Source organism: Thalassophryne amazonica, chromosome 2 (assembly GCF_902500255.1).
Source record: "Thalassophryne amazonica chromosome 2, fThaAma1.1, whole genome shotgun sequence".
Classification (NCBI taxonomy): Eukaryota; Metazoa; Chordata; class Actinopteri; order Batrachoidiformes; family Batrachoididae; genus Thalassophryne; species Thalassophryne amazonica.
Genome location: NC_047104.1, coordinates 47,774,272 through 47,796,998, shown reverse-complemented (window position 1 = coordinate 47,796,998; position 22,727 = coordinate 47,774,272). Strand labels below are relative to the sequence as shown.

The 22,727-nt window shown below is 41.8% G+C and overlaps 1 protein-coding gene across 3 annotated transcripts in view; it reads right to left on the bottom strand.

Moving 5' to 3' along the window:
• Positions 1–22,727, bottom strand: part of LOC117523977 (leucine-rich repeat-containing protein 49) — a 184,742-nt gene that overhangs the window by 22,933 nt on the left and 139,082 nt on the right. For 2 of the 3 annotated variants that reach the window (XM_034185680.1, XM_034185673.1), the window contains exons 13-14: positions 21,336–21,431; positions 6,307–6,541 (exon numbers count right to left, since the gene is read on the bottom strand). In XM_034185680.1, the coding sequence (XP_034041571.1) occupies positions 6,307–6,541; positions 21,336–21,431 (331 nt within the window). The remainder of the gene's footprint in view (positions 1–6,306; positions 6,542–21,335; positions 21,432–22,727) is intronic. The other variant, XM_034185689.1, reaches the window with a different exon arrangement.

The following is a 22,727-nucleotide window of genomic DNA, read 5'->3' as shown; positions in this document are numbered from 1 at the left end:
ACATGAGTAACACATGACGCTGTCATGGTTTAAAATCCTACAGGCCAGCAAGGTCCCCCTGCTCAAGCCAGCACATGTCCAGGCCCATTTGACGTCCACCAGTGACCATTTGGATGATCCAGAGGAGACGTGGGAGAAGGTCTTGTGGTCAGATGAGACCAGAATAGAGCTTTTTGGAATCAACTCCACTTACCATGTTAAAGGATGAGAACAACCCCAAGAAAACCATCCCAACCCTGAAGCATGGGGGTGGAAACATCATACTCTGGGGGTGCTCTTCTGCAAAGGGGACAGGACGACTGCACCATATTGAAGGGAGGATGGATAGGGTCACGTATTGCGAGATTATGGCAAACAACCTCCTTCCCTCAGTAAGAGCATTGAAGATGGGTCATGGCTGGGTCTTCCAGCATGACAATGACCCCAAACACACAGCCAGGCCAACTAAGGAGGGGCTCCGTAAGAAGAATTTCAAGGTCCTGGAGTGGCCTGGCCAGTCTCCAGACCTGAACTCAATAGAAAATCTTTGGAGGGAGCTGAAACTCCAAACTTGAAAGATTTGGAGATCTGTATGGAGGAGTGGACCAAAATCCCTGCTGCAGTGTGTGCAAACCTGGTGAAAAACTACAGGCAACATTTGACCTCTGTAATTGCAAACAAAGGCTACTATAGCAAATATTAACATTGATTTTCATAAGTGTTCAAATACTTATTTGCTGTAGTAACATACAAATAAATTATTAAAAAAATCATACATTGTGATTTCTGGATTTTTTTTTTAGATTATGTCTCTCACAGTGGACATGCACCTAAGATGAAAATTTCAGACCCCTCCATGATTTCTAAGTGGGAGAACTTGCAAAATCACAGGGTGTTCAAATACTTATTTTCCTCCACCTGAGTGCACCTTCCTCCAGTCTTACGCGTATATGCCACTCTGTGCTGCACCCTTTTCTTAAAGCAGGTGTTCACCACAGCTTGAGCTCAGGTGCATCCTGTTTCCACTGATTCCCTTGAGATGTTTCTACAGCTTAATTGGAATCCACCTGGGGCAAATTCAGTTGATTGGACATGATTTTGAAAGGCACACACCTGACTACATATAAGGTCCCACACTTGGCAATGCATGTCAGAGCACAAACCAAGCATGAAGTCAACAGAATTGTCTGTAGACTTCCAAGATAGGGTTGTCTTGAGGCACAAATCTGGGAAAGGGCACAGAAACATTTCTGCTGCTTTGAATGTCCCAGTGAGCACAGTGGCCTCCATCATCCATAAATGGAAGAAGTTCAGCTCCACCAGGACTCTTCCTACAGCTGGCCGTCCGTCTAAACTGAGCTATTAGGAGAGAAGGGGCTTAGTCTGGGAGGAGACCAAGAACCTGATGGTCACTCTGTCCTCACTCTTCTCCTTCTTGCACAGTCACTCAGTTTTTGAGAACTGTCTGCTCCATGCAGATTTACCAGAAAGTGCCAAACTGTTTGTATTTCTTCATAATTGATGTAAATACAGTCCAAGACATATTCAGTGACTTGGAAATGTTCATATATCCATCCCCTGACGTCTGAAGTAAACTGGCAATAAAACTGATTGTTGTTGTTGTCGTCCATTCGACTGCTCTCATCTTTGCTTAGGGTTGCCACAGTGGATACAGCCAGATCCGCATTGGTATTTGGCGGAAGTTTTACGCCAGATGCCCTTCCCGATGCAACTCCAGTGTAACCTGGAGAAACACACATAGCCGCTGGTGTTCCAAAGAGGTCTCCCATCCAAGTACTAACTAGGTTCCACTTAGGTTCTGAGACCTGACGGGATCAGGCTGACACAGAGCAGATCAGCTGCTGACAATAAAACTGATTATTTACAGGTACGAGGGCTGTCCGTAAAGTATAGGTCCTTTTTATTTTTTTCAAAAACTATATGGATTTCATTCATATGTTTTTACGTCAGACATGCTTGAACCCTCGTGCGCATGCGTGAGTTTTTCCATGCCTGTCGGTGACGTCATTCGCCTGTGAGCACTCCTTGTGGGAGGAGTCGTCCAGCCCCTCGTCGGAATTCCTTTGTCTGAGAAGTTGCTGAGAGACTGGCGCTTTGTTTGATCAAAATTTTTTCTAAACCTGTGAGACACATCGAAGTGGACATGGTTCGAAAAATTAAGCTGGTTTTCAGTGACAATTTTAACAGCTGATGAGAGATTTTGAGGTGATTCTGTCGCTTTAAGGACTTTTCACGGTGCGAGATGTCACGCTGCGCTCTCAGGCAGCGTCATCAGCCTGTTTCAAGCTTAAAACCTCCACATTTCAGGCTCTATTGATCCAGGACGTCGTGAGAGAACAGAGACGTTTCAGAAGAAGTCGGTTTCAGCATTTTATCCGGATATTCCACTGTTAAAGCAGATTTTTTTAATGAAAGACGTGCGGACGGGTCCACGCGTCGGGACGCAGCCGACGCGGCGCGGCGGCACAGGAAAAACACCTCCGTGTTGATAACCATTTGTTAAAATCCAGTTGGCTTTTGATGGCTTTCAGTGGAGTGAGTATATGAGAAATTGTTTATCAGCTGGAGATGTTCCAACTTGTCCTCAAGGCTTCCAACAGAGGTGTTTTTCCTGTGACGGAGCGTCGCGGCGGCTGCGAGCCGACGCTGCAATCCGCCCGCACGTCTTTCATTAAAAAAATCTCCTTTAACAGTGGAATATCCGGATAAAATGCTGAAACCGACTTCTTCTGAAACTTCTCTGTTCTCTCACGACGTCCTGGATCAACAGAGCCTGAAATGTGGAGGTTTTAAGCTTGAAACAGGCTGATGACGCTGCCTGAGAGAGCTGAGCGACGTCTCGCACCGTGAAAAGTCCTTAAAGCGACAGAATCACCTCAAAATCTCTCATCAGCTGTTAAAATTTTCACTGAAGACCAGCTTAATTTTTCGAACCATGTCCACTTCGATGTGTCTCACAGGTTTAGAAAAAATTTTGATCAAACAAAGCGCCAGTCTCTCAGCAACTTCTCAGACAAAGGAATTCCGACGAGGGGCTGGACGACTCCTCCCACAAGGAGTGCTCACAGGCGAATGACGTCACCGACAGGCGTGGAAAAACTCACGCATGCGCACGAGGGTTCAAGCATGTCTGACGTAAAAACATATGAATGAAATCCATATAGTTTTTGAAAAAAATAAAAAGGACCTATACTTTACGGACAGCCCTCGTATTATACCAAAACATTCCATTACTTATGCAACCCATCATCTTGGCTTACATTTTTAATTAATTTATATGAAATGGTAGAAATCTGCTTTCAGTTTGAGCTTAAGGAGGATAAATGTAGAATGTTTTTATTTTTTTGCATTTTTATGTATTTGAAATGACATAAACAAATTAAAATACCAAGCATCCCAATATTTTTGGAGGGCACGGTGCATGTTTTTTATTTTTAATAAATTTTCAACAAAAAAAAACTTTTTCATGTTATCATTATGGGGTGTTGTGAGCATAAATTTGAGGGAAAAATTAGTTTACTCCATTTTGGAATCAGGTTGTAACATAACAAATTGTGGAAAAAGTGAAGTGCTGTAAATACTTTCCAGATGTACTGTATTGTTGTGGGAACATACTGGAGACTCCTGCAGAACTGTGAAGTTCATAGAAGTACCTAGATTGTGAACAAAGACCAAAGAGCTGGTGTAGCATCCCTAAGGATCCAGTTGAAGTCCAAGACTGGTGTCGGCTTGATATCCCAGAATTACCCTGGCTAGACTTAAAGATCAGCTATTTTGTTGGAGTTTGCATGAAGTCTGGATACAAGACTTGCAGATATGGAAACAACTACTGACCTGAATGGAATGTGGGAGTTATTTTGCAACAAGACCCTGAAAGTTTACGTTAAGAAGAGGAGTTGTGGAACACAGCATGATGGACTACATAAGGAACAGAGGCACTGTGCTGTGATGGCAAAGAGGGTCGATAGAAACACATTTTATAGAGGAATCTGTGAGCATGTGGCACATCATCTGTCATCTGATGACCTCAACCTGCATCCAGAGAAACTGAAGTACTGTCCTCCAAACAAACGTAAACCTCATCCCATCATAGTCAAAGTGGGTGACAGCTCGGTCCTGACAAATGACTCTATTGTATTGTCCCATGTGGCCATCTACTTTGAATAGCTGTATTCAGGCTGATCTTCCTGCCGTGATGTGCGACATCGCCAGTGCCACAGTGCTTGTAGCAAATCCGGCAGTCAACTGTGAAACATCAAACTTCAGTGTGATGAAGTAATCTATGGTATCAGGGATGAAAGCCTCCATGTGAGTAGAGATTATCTTCCCCTGGCAGCAAAGCAATGTGTGGTTCCATCTGGCAGATGGGTATAATCCCAACAGGCTGGTAAAAACAACATGCTGTTGTCTCTCTCTGGAAAGAAAAGGCTGACTGCCTGGACTGCAACAACAGGTGCATTACACTGCTTTCTGCACATAGCAAGTTGCTTGCAAGAGTCATTCTTAACAGGCACCCAGCAACTGGAACAGTCTGGCTTTATGCCAAAGAAATGAACCATTACCACATCCTAACTTTGCAAGTACTAATTGAATCCAAGTGTGGATAATGGCAGTGCTTCTGTTCATTTTCTGTTGATTTTCTGTAAATGTTTGTCTTGGTTTATTTCTCTTAGATATCTAAAATCTTGCAGACTTCCCAACAAGTTGCTGGACACCATAGCCAACCTATAGACTTACTGTGCAGTGCTGTGCAGAGTGGGGCAGAGCATGAAGTTTTCAGAATTAATTCTGGCCTTCAGATTGGATGTGTTCTGGGAACTATCCTGTTCAATGCCTGTATGAACTGAGTCTTGGGTACGGTCATGGAGTCTTGTAACTTCAGTGGTTTTGTCCATGAGGAAATATTCAGCGATCTTATCTTTGCAGCTCAAGCTGTAATATTTGTGGAATCAATGGATGCCCCAATTATGACACTTGAGAGACTGAGTGAGGAGGCCTGTTGTGAGACTTGGACACTAACCGGTGACCTAAGATGATGACTGGATGCCTTTGGTATGAGGTACTTCGAAATGTTTTATGGGTACCACTGGAATGACTTTATGTCAAGCGTGATCAATGTCATCAATGTAGACCTTGATCAGGCATATGACCTAACCCTAACTCATTATGAGGGAACATCACCTACAACACTATAGCCAGTCTTCGCTGGGCCTGATCCAGCATGCAGATTCCTCAGTGCTGAGGACCACAGCAGGTGAACAAGGCATAAGAGATGCCAACGTATCTGGCAACAAAAGATAGATGGCTACTTTTGGGAGGTAGAAAGAGGCCGGTTGTCTGCCTATTCCCAGACCTCACTTGACTGAAAGAGAATTCCATATGGTCCATATGTTCTATAATAAAACAGCTCATATTTAGTTCTCCATCTCTCCAGAACTTTTATTCATTGACTACTTAAGAGACTTTTCCTCAAAATTTGTGTTATTTTACTCCTGAAATCTGTTGTGATGACCATCATACTGATATTTAAGTAGATGGCAGTCTACCGATTTTAGCGTTCTAAAGCTGTGAATATTTCCAATATCTCAGAATCAGAAGTCGGTGGATTTTATCCATATGCTGTTTTTTTTTTGTACTTTGAAGTAGTGGACACTCTGCCAGTAATTGGCCATAAAATGTCTAAACTTCATATTCTAACTTTTGATTTGAACATTTCCTGCCCAGTACCAACCATAAGACCACAACATTTAGCAGCCCTGATTGGTTTTTGACACACCCTGTGGGGGATGTGAATCACTTTTTATTAAGAGCATAGCTTTACCAGAAAAGCCTCACTTGCATCAAAAAATACTCAGAATACCACAACCGAATAGCTCACACCCTAAATACTCTCTAGAAGACGCCAGGTTAGCTTTGGGGAGGAACAAAGTGTTAATGAGGTGTTCTTGTCTTAGAGGATCTTCAGTTCAAAGATGAAATAGATAACAAAGAATTAAAAATTAAGTCTAAAACATGCTCACAGAACTGTTGTTTCATGCCATTTCTTGCTTATAGAAACTGCACAATGAATTTACTTTGGCTTTGAGAAGACACGTTCACCAGCCACAACATGAATTGGATAACGAATGTCAACATTTACAAAGCTCCTGAAAGTGCTCCTTCACTCATGGCATGTGATGATGATGAATCATGTTTACCATTTACTGCACTGGCATGTAGTTAAAATGGATTTTTTTCCTTCCTACGGGATGTCAAATTAGCAAACAGTGTCATCGGTCATTGTGGTTTGTGTCTAGTGTTCCTCACCGACAAATTGGGAAACTTGACCCTTATTCGTGGCAGTGTTGGCACAATGGCGTCAAAGCTGATGTAGCGGAAAGCTATAACAGTGACAGCACCAGCGGTCTGAACTCCCCAGCCCCTCTCCAGGGCCTCCAAGGCTCCGAGTCCAAACAAACGGAGGGTGTCTCCATCTAGCTCTGCCAGGTGACTGTCAGACAGGGACAAGCTCTGAACACTGCCGCTCCCTGTCTCCACAAGCCTGAAAAGTACACACATGGTCTTCATAAATAGGCTACATATGCTTTTTACTGCCTGTGCTGTACCTTAAAAAGACACCAGGTTTCAAGTTCAAACATGCTTGTAAATGTAGTCATTTTTGGGGCTTTATTCATGTGCACTCTTATAATGAGAATTCCTTTGGAGCTAGAGTGACACCAACACGCCTCTACCAGGATAGAACCATCACCTGTTCAGTTAGAGTATCATTGAGCTCTCACATGTTTGAAAAGAAGACACTGTGCAGGCGGAAGAAAAAAATACACAATCCTTCCTGAACCAGTCATTGTCGAGTCCATGTCCTAATTTGCCTTGAATCACCTACTTTTTATTCTCCATTATGACATTTGTAGTGTTCTTCATTGGTAACAGAGTCGTGAGAGTGGAGGATATGGGCGTAGCCTACTCGTCAGCCCTATGTGCTCGACCTTCTGGGTGTGCTGACACTCAGGCGACTCAACACTGATCATTTCAGGCACAGCTTTCCAACACACGCTTCATATTTCACACTTCGCTCAATCTCACAGCGGGAAAAAGCCACAGTGTTAAGACAAGTAATCCTTTGATTACCGTACGCTAATCCAAGATTCTTTATAACACAATTTTTTTTAGAAATTGTGCTTCAGTGGTGAGGTGAGACAGTGCTCAGGAGAGAGAGAGAGAGAGAGCAAGAGAGAGAGAGAGAGAGAGAGGGAAACATATGGGAGAGGAAAAGGGAAAAAAGAAAGGAGAAAGTCAGGCTGTGCTGTAACTGAAGCTCCTTTGAAAAGGCCATCTTTGTTGCAACTACTGTAAGCTTTTATCCCCAGAGGTGACTCCTCTCTCTGAGAAAAGGAATGTGGTTTTCTGTTGGAGCCCAGCAGCAATGATCATACGGTCAGGTCCATATATGTTTGGACGCCAACTGAGTGTTGAATTTTCAGCTGTCTATTACAGCATATTAGAGCAGGAAGCAAACAGCAACAATGAATTAGAGGACAATTACATCCAAACTGACTTAACAGTGCATGAATTACAGCGCAGTGTGTGTGTGTGAGAGAGAGAGCAAGAGAGAGAGAGAGAGATCTCATTTTAAGTCCTATACAGGCCTTGAGGCACGTTAGTACCGGTGCTTATCTCCAGTTTCTGTAGCGTGAAGCGCATGAGAGTCTACGACTCCCCCTGCACGGGACGCCAGTCTGACGCAAGATACTTCCCCAGCCAAGGCTGGTACACATTTACAGGTGGGTGGACTGAGACAATGCCCATGAAATGTGATGTCAAAGGACACAGACAGGTACCAAGTATGGGATTCAAACCCAGATCTACACATTGGCAGATCAGCTCCTTATCCACTGAGCTAACTTTATTGTTTTTGTGCAAATATTTGCTCATTTTGAAATGGATGCCTGCAACATGTTTCAAAAAAAGCTGGGACAGTGGTATGTTTACCACTATGTTACATCACCTTTCCTTTCTAACAACACTTAATAAGCGTTTGGGAACTGAGGACACTAATTGTTGAAGCTTTGGAGGTGGAATTCTTTCCCATTCTTGCTTGATGTACGACTTCAGTTGTTCAACAGTCCGGGGCTCCGTTGTCGTATTTTGCGCTTCATAATGCGCCACACATTTTCAATGGGTGACAGGTCTGGACTGCAGGCAGGCCAGTCTAGTACCCGTACTCTTTTACTACAAAGTCACGCTGTTGTAACACGTGCAGAATGTGGCTTGGCATTGTCTTGCTGAAATAAGCAGGGACGACCCTGAAGAGATGTTGCTTGGATGGCAGCATGTGTTGCTCCAAAACCTGGATGTGCATTTCAGCATTGATGGTGCCATCACAGATGTATAAGTTGCCCATGCCATGGGCACTAACACACCCCCATACCATCACAGATGCTGGCTTTTTGAACTTTGCGCTGGTAACAATCCGGATTGGTCTTTTTCCTCTTTTGTCCATGATTTCCAAAAACAATTTGAAATGTGGACTCATCAGACCACAGCACACTTTTCCACTTTGCGTCTGTCCATTTCAAATGAGCTTGGGCCCAGAGAAGGCGGCGGCGTTTCTGGATGTTGTTGATGTATGGCTTTCGCTTTGCATGGTAGAGTTTTAACTTGCACTTTGTTGATGTAGCAACGAAATGTGTTAACTGACAATGGTTTTCCGAAGTGTTCCTGAGCCCACACGGTAAGATCCTTTACACAATGATGTTTGTGGGTTTTTTTTAATGCAGTGCCACCTGAGGGATCGAACGTCATGGGCATTCAATGTTGGTTTTCGGCATTGCCGCTTACGTGTAGAAAGTTCCCTAGATTCTCTGAATCTTCTGATTATATTATGGACTGTAGATGATGGAACATTGAGAAACACTGTTCTCCTACCACCCGCCTCGTTTTGGCTTGTCAGTATCTCACAAATAAAAAGTGAAATTTCCCATCGATGGGATATACAGACTTAGAAGGGGTTAAACTGTTGGACTACTTTTTCACGCAGTTGTTCACAAAGTGGTGATCGTCGCCCCATCTTTGCTTGTGAACAGCTGAGCCTTTTGGGAACGCTCCTTTTATACCCAAACATGACACTCACCTGTTTCCAATTAGGTGTTCTTTGAGTATTCATCAACTTTCCTAGTCTTTTGTTGCCCCGTCCCAACTTTTTTGAAATGTGTTGCAGGTATCCATTTCAAAATGAGCAAATATTTGCACAAAAACAACAAAGTCTGTCAGTTTCAACTTTAAATATCTTGTCTTTGAGGTGTATTAAATTGAATATAGGTTGAAGAGGATTTGCAAATCATTGCATTGTTTTTATTTACATTTTACACAACATCACAACTTCATTAGAATCGGAGTTGTATTTTAAAGTATCCAAAACTAAATGGATAACTGTATGCTGTTTCCTGTTACATAAGCACATGTATTCTTATTCTATGTTGTCTTTTTTCTTTTTTTTTTTTACTCACAAAGTAAGTATTGCATATCTGCTTCTGCTCAGTTTAAATGGAAAAAGCACAACACAGAATGGAAAAACTGCCTAAAGTAGGCCATCCTCAAAAACTGAGTGACTGATTGCATGAGACTAGTGAGGGAAGCCACCAAGACACCCAATGACAATTCTGGAAAATGTCAATGGAAAAACTATATGCACAACAGGTTTGGCTGGTTGCTTCAGCATTCACAGTTTGTGGAAGAAAGACACAGAGAAAGCCATCTTTGAACATGAAACAGCTTTACTATAATGCTGTGGGAGGCCTGGACTTCATATTTTTTCTGCCTGTAATACTGCATTTCATTCAGAGGTAATGTACGTAAACTACAGTAGAATAATGCTATTAATCCCACTGCAGAATTCTAGGCTGCTCTGGAAGCATGGCTCCTCTGAACACCCCATTTAGAGTAGTTACATCTGCTAACCAAAAGAGGAATGTGGAGGTTTTGTGTGATGCAGTCTCTCCGTTTGAGGATTGTATAACTCAAGAAGCGGTTGATGGATTACAAGGAATTTTTGCAGGAAAATCATCAGTGGGCAAAAGTTTGGTGATGCTACTTACCCTTTCTTCATGAAAGATGTTTTCCTTTTATCTCATTCTTTAACATCCTACAATTTCCCACACATTTGATGGTGACAGAACTCTGACTGTCCTCCTCCATCAGGAGGTAATAATAATTTACCCTTATTTTCTCTGAGTGCACCTTCTTATTCACTCCTGTTTTTAACATGCTGGATGATAAATGTGACTAAACACTGACACAAGCTTCTCAAACTGTGACACTTTGGCCTTGAACTGCTTTCATTAACTCATTCTTATGGCAAAGATCAGTGTCTGTGTTATGTTTCGGACACGGGCGGAGAACCGACCCAGCGTCTGAGGGAAAGCCAAAGTGCAGGATGACTCCAAAGTCTCCAGCAAACCTCTTGTGTTTGTCTAGATCAGGGGTGGGCAATTATTTTTTGCAAAGGGCCAAATGAGAAACAGGAAATATTGTGGAGTGCCGGGCCAAAAGGCTAAACTCAAGTCTGCACAATAATCATTTTATTCCTATGTAAAAAGCAGTAAATAGCATTACTTTGACAAACTATTAGATGTTCTGATTAGGCGATGAAAAAACAGAGGTTACCTTACAAAAGTGTAATTTACTCAATCAATTTTTTTCAAGACAATAGGGAACAAAATGTGAAACATTTCTGCCTCATTACATTTGTGATAATTTTCAGTCACATTGACCCCAAAACGCATTTTGAGTTTAATATACTGTTGAAAGTGATACTGTTGGAACGAGGAGGTTCTTAGCTTTCTGAAGACATCGCAAAAATTGTCATTGTAAACCAGATCACAATATCACAATATCATTGTCACTGAACTGTGCAGAAAAAAAGAGAAGAGTGCCCCAGTTCACTTGTTCTCATCATGTGCTTACATGACATTTGTATTTTCCACCACATTCCACATTTTAGTGTTTTTCACTTCGTTTTTCTTATTCAGTGAGAGACATCTCATCTCTGTTGATCTTTAACAAGTGTATCAAAGTCAAGTTGAATGTCTGAGGTGGAGATGTGAAACACAGGTAACAGATGATCATCAGTGAATCAGTGAGAGAGGACCTGTACCTGGATTTACTAAACTTCATCAAAATACTGCATTCAGCGTCCACCTCTCTCTTTTTATGCATGAGCAGACATTGTTGAGGAGCCATACACATTGATTGGATTAATCATTTCCGAGAACAAATAAAAGCAATGCGGTTTTAGTTCTATCATAAAGGCCCGGTCACACGACGACAGCAGAACGAAGGAGAAAAAGTCAAAAAGCCACAAATCATTGAGAAAAGGTGGACGAATGATCCTGCACTTTTCCGATCACTGAAAAGCCTGCACATCAAGAGTACATGAAAGTGAAAATGAAACATTCACAATCACAGCTGTGCGGCGTGCATTATGCAGTGGCGCCGTGCCAGGCTTTGTGACGTGGGTTGATCGCTCTATGCCAGGGACCGCTATACTTCAGAGGACATGCACACACAGCCACCATCAACTTGGGAGGTGCACAAAGGTCACCCGCAACACTAACTTGCCAGAATAGTAAATATTATTCTTTAATTTCCAAGTATTTGTGGGCCGGTCCGAGTGAGTCAAAGGGCCGGATACGGCCCACGGGCCATAAAATACCGAGGTGTGGTCCAGATACACACAGTGTATATATGTTAGTGTGCTGGTCTGATACTTAAGTTTGTGTGCTTTGATAATAGTTCTGTTTTTCAAACAAGTCTTGCCTAAGTGTTCATTTAAATTTACATAACAACTCTTACCTTGGTGTGGCCCTGTAAATAGACTTACTTGGTCTACTCCCAATACCAGTTGAATGGGTATCTTTAACTCCACCAAGGAGGTAATATTTTCACCTCTGTTTGTCGATTTGTTTGACAGTTAGCAGGATAACTCAAAACATAATGAATGGATTTCAATGAAAATTGGTGAAACGTGTTCCAGGAAATAAGTGGTTCAATATTGGGAGATATCTGATATGTTTTGGAACTGAAATCCAGCAGAATGTATGGCACAATTTAACTCAAATTGTTGTGAGAGGACACTGATGAAATTTAGTGTGGCGATGGATAATCTATCCATTTTCTACACACACTTACTCCAATTAAGGGTCACAGGGGGGCTGGAGCCTATCCCAACAGTCTTAGGGCATGATGGTACGCCCTTGACAAGACGCCAGTCTGTCGCAGGGCCACATATAGAAAAACACATTCACACCCGCACGCACTCCTACGGCCAATTTTAAAGTTTCTAATTCACCTAACATGCATGTCTTTGGATGTGGAAGGAAGCCAAAGCACCCGGAGGGAACCTACGCGAACACAGGGAGAACAAGCAAACTCCCCACAGAAAGGGCAGGAAGTGAACACATGACCTTCTTGCTGTGAGGCATCAGTGCTAACCATGAAGCCACAGTGCTCCCTGGCAATGGATAATGGCAGAGGTATGCGCTCTCTGAGTGTCTTCTAGTTATGGAGTTATCGAAAGGCTGAAAAGTGCAGGATTCAAGTAATAACTGCAGATATAAAAGTACACAAAATTATAAAGGTTTTCTAGTGGAACAAAGACGTGTACCTACAGTACATTAAACTAGAAAACAGCATTGACAGCGAGCCGGTGTGGTTTTTGTTTTGAAAATTTATTCAAACTTGGTACATCCTGTTGCAAGCGTACACACACAGTCAGAAACAGCAATAAACTACACTTCAGAGAGCCTGCAGATCTGGAAAGGCATTTCAATCATGACGATAAGCCACGCCTCCAAGAGCCATACTTGACAAAGGCAGTAAATCAGGAGTTAAGGTGTCCTGACAGTTGCACGACTTAGATTTGTGCACTTGCACGCACTCTGCCGTGCAGGAGAGTAAACTCATTTCAAACTCGTTGTAAACTGTGCTCGGCTTTGTGCAAGTGCGCAAAGAAAATTTTGAAATGTTCAAAATGTCCATCATGCATTAATAACCTGAACTTCACGTGAACATTGTGCAAACAATTAAAAAACACTGCATGTGAGTGCGAGTGATTGCGTCAGCGCACCGCATCAAAGCACAGCTGCTCTGAATATAATGAGATGTTAAATCTATCATATAATTTTACAGCTACTCGTAGGAAGAAAAGAACATGCAACTGTTTTACCAAGCTATTACAATATAAACATGACAAATACTAAAACCCCCGTCACACGTAGAAAGAAAGTGCAGGAACCAGGCCGACACAGCAAATATGGTCATAATCCGGACGCAGTTGGGAGGAAAAGAGGCATGGTCAGCCGTGTCAGAACACATCCGGGCTGCCTCATGCACACCTGCAGGATGCAGCACAATCATATTTCACACAAGTCAGATGACACAGACAGTCAGATGAGTCAGACAGCACCGACATTGGAGCTGTCACTTACCCACTCACTGACCCACGCAATCACATTGTCCTCACATTCCCAGTGCTAAACTGACCTCTGATCAGGAGGAGGGTGCAGTGGCAGAAGTTTATTATATTATATATTTAGTCATGCCTTTTGGACTCATGAACACACGTGCCGTGTTCCAGAATCTGGTTAATGATGTTTAGCGGGAGTACCTCAACAAGTTTGTTTTTGTGTTAACTTGGGAAATTGAGTCAAGGGTCAAATCAGCAATGGGTGATACGCCGGTTCCCGCTGGTTATCCGCAGGGCAAACTTTTTGTTCCCGGGGCTCTCAGGGGCGACATTATTTGGTGGAGTTATGACAGTCAGTTTTTGTGTCATCCAGGGATCAAAAAGACGGTTTTCAGCAAAGATTTTGGTGGCCAGGATTATGTAAAGATGTGACTGAGTATGTAAATGCCTGCCAAGTATGTACCAAGCATAAATCATCCAATCGCCCGCCTGCGGGCACTTTAATGCCGCTTCCTGTTCCTACCCGGCCATGGTCACACATTTCATTGGACTTTGTAACCGGTGTTCCACCCTATAAGGGTCATACAGTGGTTTGGACGGTCGTGAACAGGTTGTCGAAAATAGTTCATTTTATTCCTTTGCCTAGACTTCCCTCTGCTAAAGAGATGGCTGAAGTGGTGCTTTTGCAGGTTTTTAAGCTACACAGGTTCCCTCAAGATATTGTATGTGATTGTACCGTATCTATCGCTTTTATTCGTCAACAATAATGCACATTTACACAGTTTTAGTCAGTGATTTTAGAACATTGGTGCCGTCTCGTCATTGCCTTGTCTTAGTCATCGGAAAAAGGGTTGTTGTCGAACATATTTCATCTCGTTTCGTCTGATGAAATTAACACTGCTTCCCAGTATCTAAAATCATTAACCTTGTCTCTGTTCGTCTCCGTCTGCCCAGGTCCATGCACATCCACACCACATTTCATGTCAGTCAGATCAAACCAGTATGTTCCAGTGCTTCACACCTATTCCTAATTTACAGCTCATCACGTGGGGTTATATAAGTTCAGTGGATGCAGTAGTTCCTCGCCGTGTTCCATAGTCCTGCCTGCCTTGTTGTGTTTATGACCTCCTGCCTGTTTGAACGACCACGCCTTAGCCTGGTGATTTTTGTACTGCTGTGCTTTTAGGACTGCCCACTTGTGTACCAACCTCTGCTATCCACACCACTAAAGTCTTTTATTAACCAGAGCTGTCTGTGTGAGCCTTGCATTTGTGTCCAACCGTTTTTGACCAACCTGCCTGTCAGATCAATCTGGCCAACAATGGACACAGCAGACCTGTTCCAGCTTGTGGTACGCCATCATAGTCGGCAGCTTGCACAGCAGAAAGACCAGCTCACTGCACTTAACTCCGGGTTTAGCGAGCTAGCTAAATGACAGGACTCTTTCATGTCATCAGTTCGTGATTGATGTCAAAGTTTTTGACCAACCTGCCTGTCATGTGGACTCTTGCAAATGGCTGTCAGAACGTTTTCGAACTTCAACTGGACACTTTTCGGATGTGCGCCGATTCGTCATTCTGATGCCATTCTGCGTGATTCTGGCTATGTGTGACAGGGGTATTACCTTTTAGATGGTTCCAAATGCATCTCCACCTCATTAAGCGCAGCAGAGACAGAGAAATAAAAAGCTGCTGCTGGAGCGGTCCTCTGTGATTCCAGAAGCAATTAGAGGCGGTTTCAACAGCCAACTCTGAGAAAAAATGATTTATCCGCTATGAAATAATTATTTTATACACGCAGGGTCCAGAGCACAACACGTGGCATCCAGTGGAACAAAGCATGGCGTCCAGCTGGGAACACAGCAGGTGGAGATCATCACGACAATGTGTGCGAATCAAAGTCGTGCAATTGTCAGGGCACCTTAAGACTGACTACAACCTGTCAACTAAAGAATGAGTAATTCTGTGCACCAGTGACACACTGTGAACTCTTCCACATATTGTTTTCTCTTAATCACACATCAAAAGGGATGAGGCTGCTCTGGCTTCTTTCCTTACACCGACTAAGTAACAAATTTGAGAGGCACACTGCGGAGAAGACCTGAAGAATCTGTCATTACCTCTGACAGTGAGGTAGGTACTACTGCATATTATCTGTCAGAAGATTACTACTCAAACTGCTGTCAGCTGATCTCCACCAAACTCTGTAGAAAGAAGACTCTTTCCAAGAAGACAAAGCAATCAAATTGTGACAGTGACAGGATCCACATGTGGATTCTTGTTTTTATTTTAAACAGTGAAAATTTTTTTTGAAAATTTTATTCAATTTGTGTAAAATTAATGCAATGAAACTTATGGCTTGATCTGGTTTACACCTGCCTCTTCCTTCATGCTGTGTTTCTGTCTGGAGAGACATGATGTGTCTGTGCACTTGCCTGTATTGTCTGTTGTAGGTGCACAGGGTGGCCTAAGCACTCACTCACCTGGAGTTCATGTTCATTTTACCACTAAACACACATACCTGTCTCATGGTGGCACATCATGCTTCTAACACATGGCTGAGTATTCGCACCTGAGACATAATCATGTTTCATTCCCCTGCTGTTCATCATGTTAGATTGTCATGTGTCTTCAGCGTCTCTCTGCCATTACGTGTTCTTGTGGACCGTTTTCTGTCCCCGACCTGGATCCTGCCTACTACTACAAGTACCTGACTGCTTGTAGTAGTAGACACTGAAAAACTCATTCCATCGGCTCAAAGTGATGTCAAATGCTGAAACCACCTCCTGGAGTCAGTGGTTGCAAAGAACATCTCAGTGCCATTTCAAAAGGTAATAGCAGAATCTTCATCTTCCCAGCAACCTTGTTGATCTATTGCAGAAAGGACGCCTGCACTTGGTCTTTGTATCCAAGTCATAGGGTGTTAAATGCCTTCCTTTGACAAGAGGACAAAGTCTACTGTATGATCCAAACTGTACTGATGTAACTCATGTACTTTATTTGGTAAGATCTGTGCTTTGTTTGTCAATGCAAAAATTCAATTAAAAAGGTAAAACAGGCTGACTGTTATTTCTCAACAAGTGAATGTTGTAAAAGACAGATAATAACATGTCTCAAATTCCCTAAATGCTGTTTGGCGGTGATATGCATGAAACATAATTATCTGTCGCATCAAAATACATTTTCATCATTTCACGCTGTCAAAAAGTGGAAAAAAGGGATCATTTGGAGGTCTTGGAACAGCGTAGACCTCGATCTTACTGTGTGCAACACTTTGTGGAATAATGTGTCTCTGTAAAGTTGTGGTTTTGCATTTTGTGTTGTTAAATTTCAAATACAGCATCTCCTAATAATGTTTCAACATAGAGATGTGCAAAAACAATGAACACCTAGTAAATGTGCAATTTATTTATAAATTTGATAAACAGATGACCACTTTCACCATTTTAAGTAGTCTGTAATTTATAAGAAAATGGGAATGTATGCAATCAGTTTATTATTGCAAGAATCGTCTGAGTTGTCATGTAAGGTGCAATGCTGCTGTTTATTTGTTTGATTTTTGTTAATTAAGTTTGCAACTTCATAATTAGTTTCTTTAACAAGAGAAAAAATCACATTTATTTTGGTTGGGATATCAACGTGTAAATACTAAGATTGCATGTAGAAATTTCTAATTAAATGATGTACTAATTACAACAATACGAGGTCTATTAGAAAAGTATCTGACCTTATTATTTTTTCAAAAACCATATGGATTTGAATCACATGTGATTACATCAGACATGCTTGAACCCTCGTGGGCATGCGAGAGTTTTTTCACGCCTGTCGGTTACATCATTCGCCTGTGGGCAGTCTTTGAGTGAGGAGTCGCCCACCCTCTCGTCGATTTTTTCATTGTTTAGGAATGGCTCAGAGACTGCTGCTTTGTTTGATAAAAAATTTTTTCAAAACTGTAAGGCACAACTGAGTGGACACCATTCGATAAATTCAGCTGGTTTTCGGTAAAAACTTTAACGGCTGATGAGAGATTTTGGTCTGGTAGTGTCGCAGTAAGGATGGCACACAGCGCCTGACGGCGATCTGCACTTCGAGGCGGCAGCGTCTCGCCATTTCAAGTTGAAAACTTCCACATTTCAGGCTCTGTTGACCCAGGAAGTCGTCAGAGAACAGAGAACTTTCAGAAGAAGTCAGCATGAGGAGTTTATTCGGACATTCCATTGTTAACGGATATTTTGTAATGAAAGAACGTGCGGGCAGAGTCGCATGCGACCGCGGGGGGTCGCGACAGGAAAAACACCTCCGTTGGAAACCTTAACGGGCAAGTTGGAACATGCCCAAGCTGTTAAACAATTTCTCAGTTACTCACTTGTTGAAAGCCATCAAAAGCCGCCTGAATTTTACAAATGGTTTTCAACACGGAGGTGTTTTTCCTGTCGCGGCGCACACAGATTTGCTGAGTCGTCACGGAAACGACTCAGCGAATTTGCACGCACGTCTTTCATTACAAAATGTCCTTAAACAGCGGAATGTCCGCATAAAGTCCTCATGCCGGCCTCTTCTGAATCTTCTCTGTTCTCTCACGACGTCCTGGGTGAATTAAGCCTTAAATTAGGATGTTTTCAGGTCGAAACAGGCCGACGACGGCGCCTGGAAGCGCTGCACGACGTCCCGCTGCGTGGGAAGTCCTTACACCGACAGAAACAACCCATAATCTCTCATCAGCCGTTAAACTTTTCACCGAAAACCAGCTTAATTTCTCGAATAGTGTCCACTCGGATATTCCTCATAGGTCCAGAAAACATTTTGATAAAGCAACGAGCGCCGTCTCGAGCAGCGTGTGAAACAAAGGAATTCAGCCGAGAGGGCGGGACCACATCTCACTCAAGGCCTGCCCACAGGGAAATGACATCACCGACGCGTGAAAAAACTCACGCATGTGCACGATGGTTCAAGCATGATTGGTGTAATCGCACGTCATTCAAATCCATATAGTTAAAAAAAAAATAAAAGGGTCGGTTTATTATCTAATAGACCTCGTATATTAAACACTACAATCTCATTTAAATTTTCATGTCTTGTGTCTAGGTTCACTTAATGAAACACCTAGCACATCAAACAAGAACCTTCACACATGGGAAAAAGAAAAAGCACACACACACAATTAAATGTCAAAGTAATACATTTTTCACTTCCTCTACTCCACTGTGTCAAAAATGTTTAAAGAAATCTTCAGTCACTCAAAGAGTAATCACAGTAAAGCCGACATCATAATCACGTGAGTGACAAAGAAAACTAGAGCACCGCTCTCGTAGAGCACAAACCTCGGCCAACACTAGTTTCTAATTCCACAAATTTTTACCTTGAAAAAATTTTCAAGGCCAAAGTCCTGTCAGAAGTGCCTTTTCATACACTAAAGTATAATACAAAATAGCTCAAAAGGGCTTTTCAACATTAAAATCCGCTAAATCCGCAATACGGATCAGATGCGGATCAAAGTTAGTCTATTCACTGAGAGTGTCAGTTTGCACCTCAATGTCAGAAATGAGAGTGATTCGGGAACTTTTGATTGGGATATAATTCAAAATGTACACCAAATGGGGTTTTCAATATTAAATTCAAATGTCCACAAAATCCACGATCTGGATCAGATCTGGATAAAACTTTGTCAGGCAATAGTGAGTGCCAGTCTGCACCTCACTTTCAAACATGAGAGGGGTTGGGGCAAGTTTGATTAAGATATAATGTAAAATATACATTAAATTGGGTTTTCAATGTTAAATTTAAATGGGCACAAAATTTATAATCTTGACCAGATGCCAATCAAACTTTTTAAGTCGATAAAGGATACCATCCTACATGCTAATGCTCTTAAATATGAAAGACATTTGATCTTTTTTTGGCAGCGTTATGAATTTTTGAAAACATGTTCAATATTAAAGATAGGGATTTTTCCAATTTTCCAAGATTTTTCCTGACTTTGACCTTTAACCTTGAAAACTGAATCATGTATTGTCTATCAGGATATGAATCTTTTGTGGGGGGGCTCCAGGCTGTTCACAAACAGACAAACAGACAGACAGACAAACAAACAAAAAAACAGGGGCGATAACATAGCCTCCAACTTTGTTGATGGAGGTAATAACATGCACAGACACTCTAATACTGTGTGGACTAACCACACAACCACATTTGACCTGATTAAACACAAGGCTGAGAGTGCCACAACACTTCCAAATTAAGCAAATGCATAAAACATTGAAAAATACCAACCCCCCCCCCCCCCCCCCCAAAAAAAAACCCCACCTACATCAACTATAACAGGTAGTTCCATTAAAAAAAGGCTTGCAGGTTGAGAAAACACTTGCAAACAGCCATTTACTACATTTGGTAACAGCTCATCTGAGCACCACATGAATTTAAAGACATAAGGTGAGGACTATAGATGAAGATGTAACACAAAGACACATAAGTCAGTGAATCCATCACTGGTGAACTAATGTGGTGCACTAACTCTCATTAGTTACCCTAACCCACATAAGTTAAAACAGCTCCATTAAAAGACAGTGTTTGCCACTGAGGGATTGTGTAGCAGGTGTTATTTTTATATGCTGGTACAGGAACGAAAAGCCGTCTTTGAAACATGCAATAACAATCATTGAATCAGCCCCCACTTTCATCTTAGACCTTCACCTCATAACTCATTCAGACCTGGATCCCGTTTTCTCAAACAGAGCCCTACATTCACATTTGGCTCAAAGCAGAAAGCTTTAGAACACTTTCAGCAATCATAAGAAATTGTGGAGTAAGGGCTGTGATACAGTGTGAAGCTGCTAACCTCTGACCTGAAAGACTCTTGGGAAGATTAAAGATCTGTGAGCTCAAAGAAGTATTATGTAGGCTTAACTGAAAGGAATTATTTGAAAAGGGTGGTAGAAGAGGCCCATCTGGTCTTGTGTGTAAATGAAAGAACTGCTGTTGTTTCTTTTTTGATGTTGTTGTTTGATTGGGTTTTTTTTTAAACACCAAATTTTTACAAATCACAGAGTTGGCTTGTGGACAGTGAACGCAACTCAATCACCTTCTCTTGTGAGTGAAATTGTTAGTTTTTTTTATTGTGGTCTGTGTTTGCATGTTATTTTAAGCATATTCAACATTTCTGCTGTACCAATGGTGGAGTTTCAGCAACAGATAACAGAAAATCTTGGTCAATAAATTTAGAAATACCTGCAGGGACACATACTATGTACGTACTATTATACTGCTTCAAAAACATTTGCATCACACTAAAAGTAATTTTTTAACATATTTATCACATTAAATCATGATATCACATTTTAAATTTTGATATTTATCATTATAATATATGTATAATGACCCAATATCATATCATAACGTGATACAGATTATCACGTTATGATATGATATTGGGTCATTATACAGAAACGGAATTACAATCAGAGAAAATTTTTGAAAGCAGAGCTGAAATTGGGCCAGATTTTGCTGCCATTGTAATTGTACTACCATAGAACTGCCCTATTGAACATTTTAATGTGACGATATCGTATAACAAGCACAGTCGCTGTAATCTAAAATAAAGGCAGACCGATCAAGTTGTTTTGTGAAACGCAGCTACTAATCAGGTCTCGTCGTCACTGGAGGCGACAGAATAAACTGTTCGTAAATCAATATTGAATCCAACAACTCAACACATGAACAAATCTTATTTAGGTTCACAAAGTTACTAGTCTATCCACACAAACTTGTAATTTTATTGATGTAAGAAAGCTTGGACCTGGGGGATGGTGACTTCTTTTGAAGATGGAGCTGAAGCAAGTGTGAGCATGAATTTATTTCCTTATTTATTTTGGTCTTACTTGGGATCTCGTGGGCTGTTTGGACGGCTGTTGCTGCGGAGTCTGCTTTCGCTTCCCCCCAATGGTCTCTCTGGTGCCGAACCTGGGCTTACCCGCCTAACAAATGAATAAACAAAAATAAAGAAATCTATGAACTAGTGCACCACACTGGCCAACAAAAGCCCCAGATCAGAAACTCTTCCAAATCTTGGGAAAGTGAGCTTCCTACAATTTGCATCTCAAAATACATATTTTTTAAAATGTGCAGATTTCCTTCAGAGCTACAGTAAAACTCACATAAAATGGATTTAGGTGGACCAGCAAATTTTGCCCATTATAATCAGAATCAGTTATAAAATGGACAAAATCAAGTATACGTACAACATGGACAAAATCCGTTAATGTATGTAAGGGATTAGCAACAGCAAGGAGGCACTGAACGATCTACAAGGAATCCCCAGCACCCATTAGGCTCATGTATTTCCTTGATTAAAAGACTGACCTTAAATCGGGAGCTGCCATTAAAAAGATTACATTTAGTTGAGTCCACTACAGAGTGCGTTAATACCGATACTGATACTGAATACTGATTTATGCTTCTGTTACTCATTGGCCATGACCTAAATGTGTGCGTAACCCTTTAAAGTTCACCGTAGCGTCTTTATGCAATTTGCTGCAGGAATAATGGCCTTTTCTGGATTAATCTGTCCCTCAACGAGCTCCACTTCTTTATACAATCATCAACCTCCAAATCAACAATACGGTACGTACAATTTCCTCCACGAATTGCGGGTCATTTGGATGTCTTTTTCTGACTCTGTGTTGTGAAGTTTGCAGACTTTTCTGCTAAACGTATTTGATCCATAATCAAAATATAATTGGCGGGAGCACTGCAATAACTTTTAAAACATGACGAGAGAGGAAGGAGTGAAAAAGTATATCACAGCCTTTATGGTCTCAGTCATCTAGCAGGTGCACATCAGCCTCCAGAGAGGGTTCGCAGCCATGCAGAGGGCCCTGATCTAAAGCGGTTTGGTTCATCACACCAGGGGATATGTGTGAAATTTAACACCATATTACAGTGCAGGCAGCAAGTAGCATTTTGTTAATAATCACCAGACTTGAATAAAGGCCTGCCTCATTTAGGTACAGTGTCTGAGCACAGTTTGAACAAAATAAACGCCCAGTCTTTTAATCACGGAAATATGGTACCCGCTTTGTTCGAATTGGCAAGTGTCAGTGCTGAACTCCATTACGTACCTCTGTTACTGGGCACGCCCAGACTGCTCTTAATAGAACTGCATTGCGATCGGACGGGACATTTTGTCCAATGTGAGTGAAAATCTATTATACAAAATCTGTGATATACAGTGTTTATTACCTGGAATACCATACAAAAACATGAGGACTTTT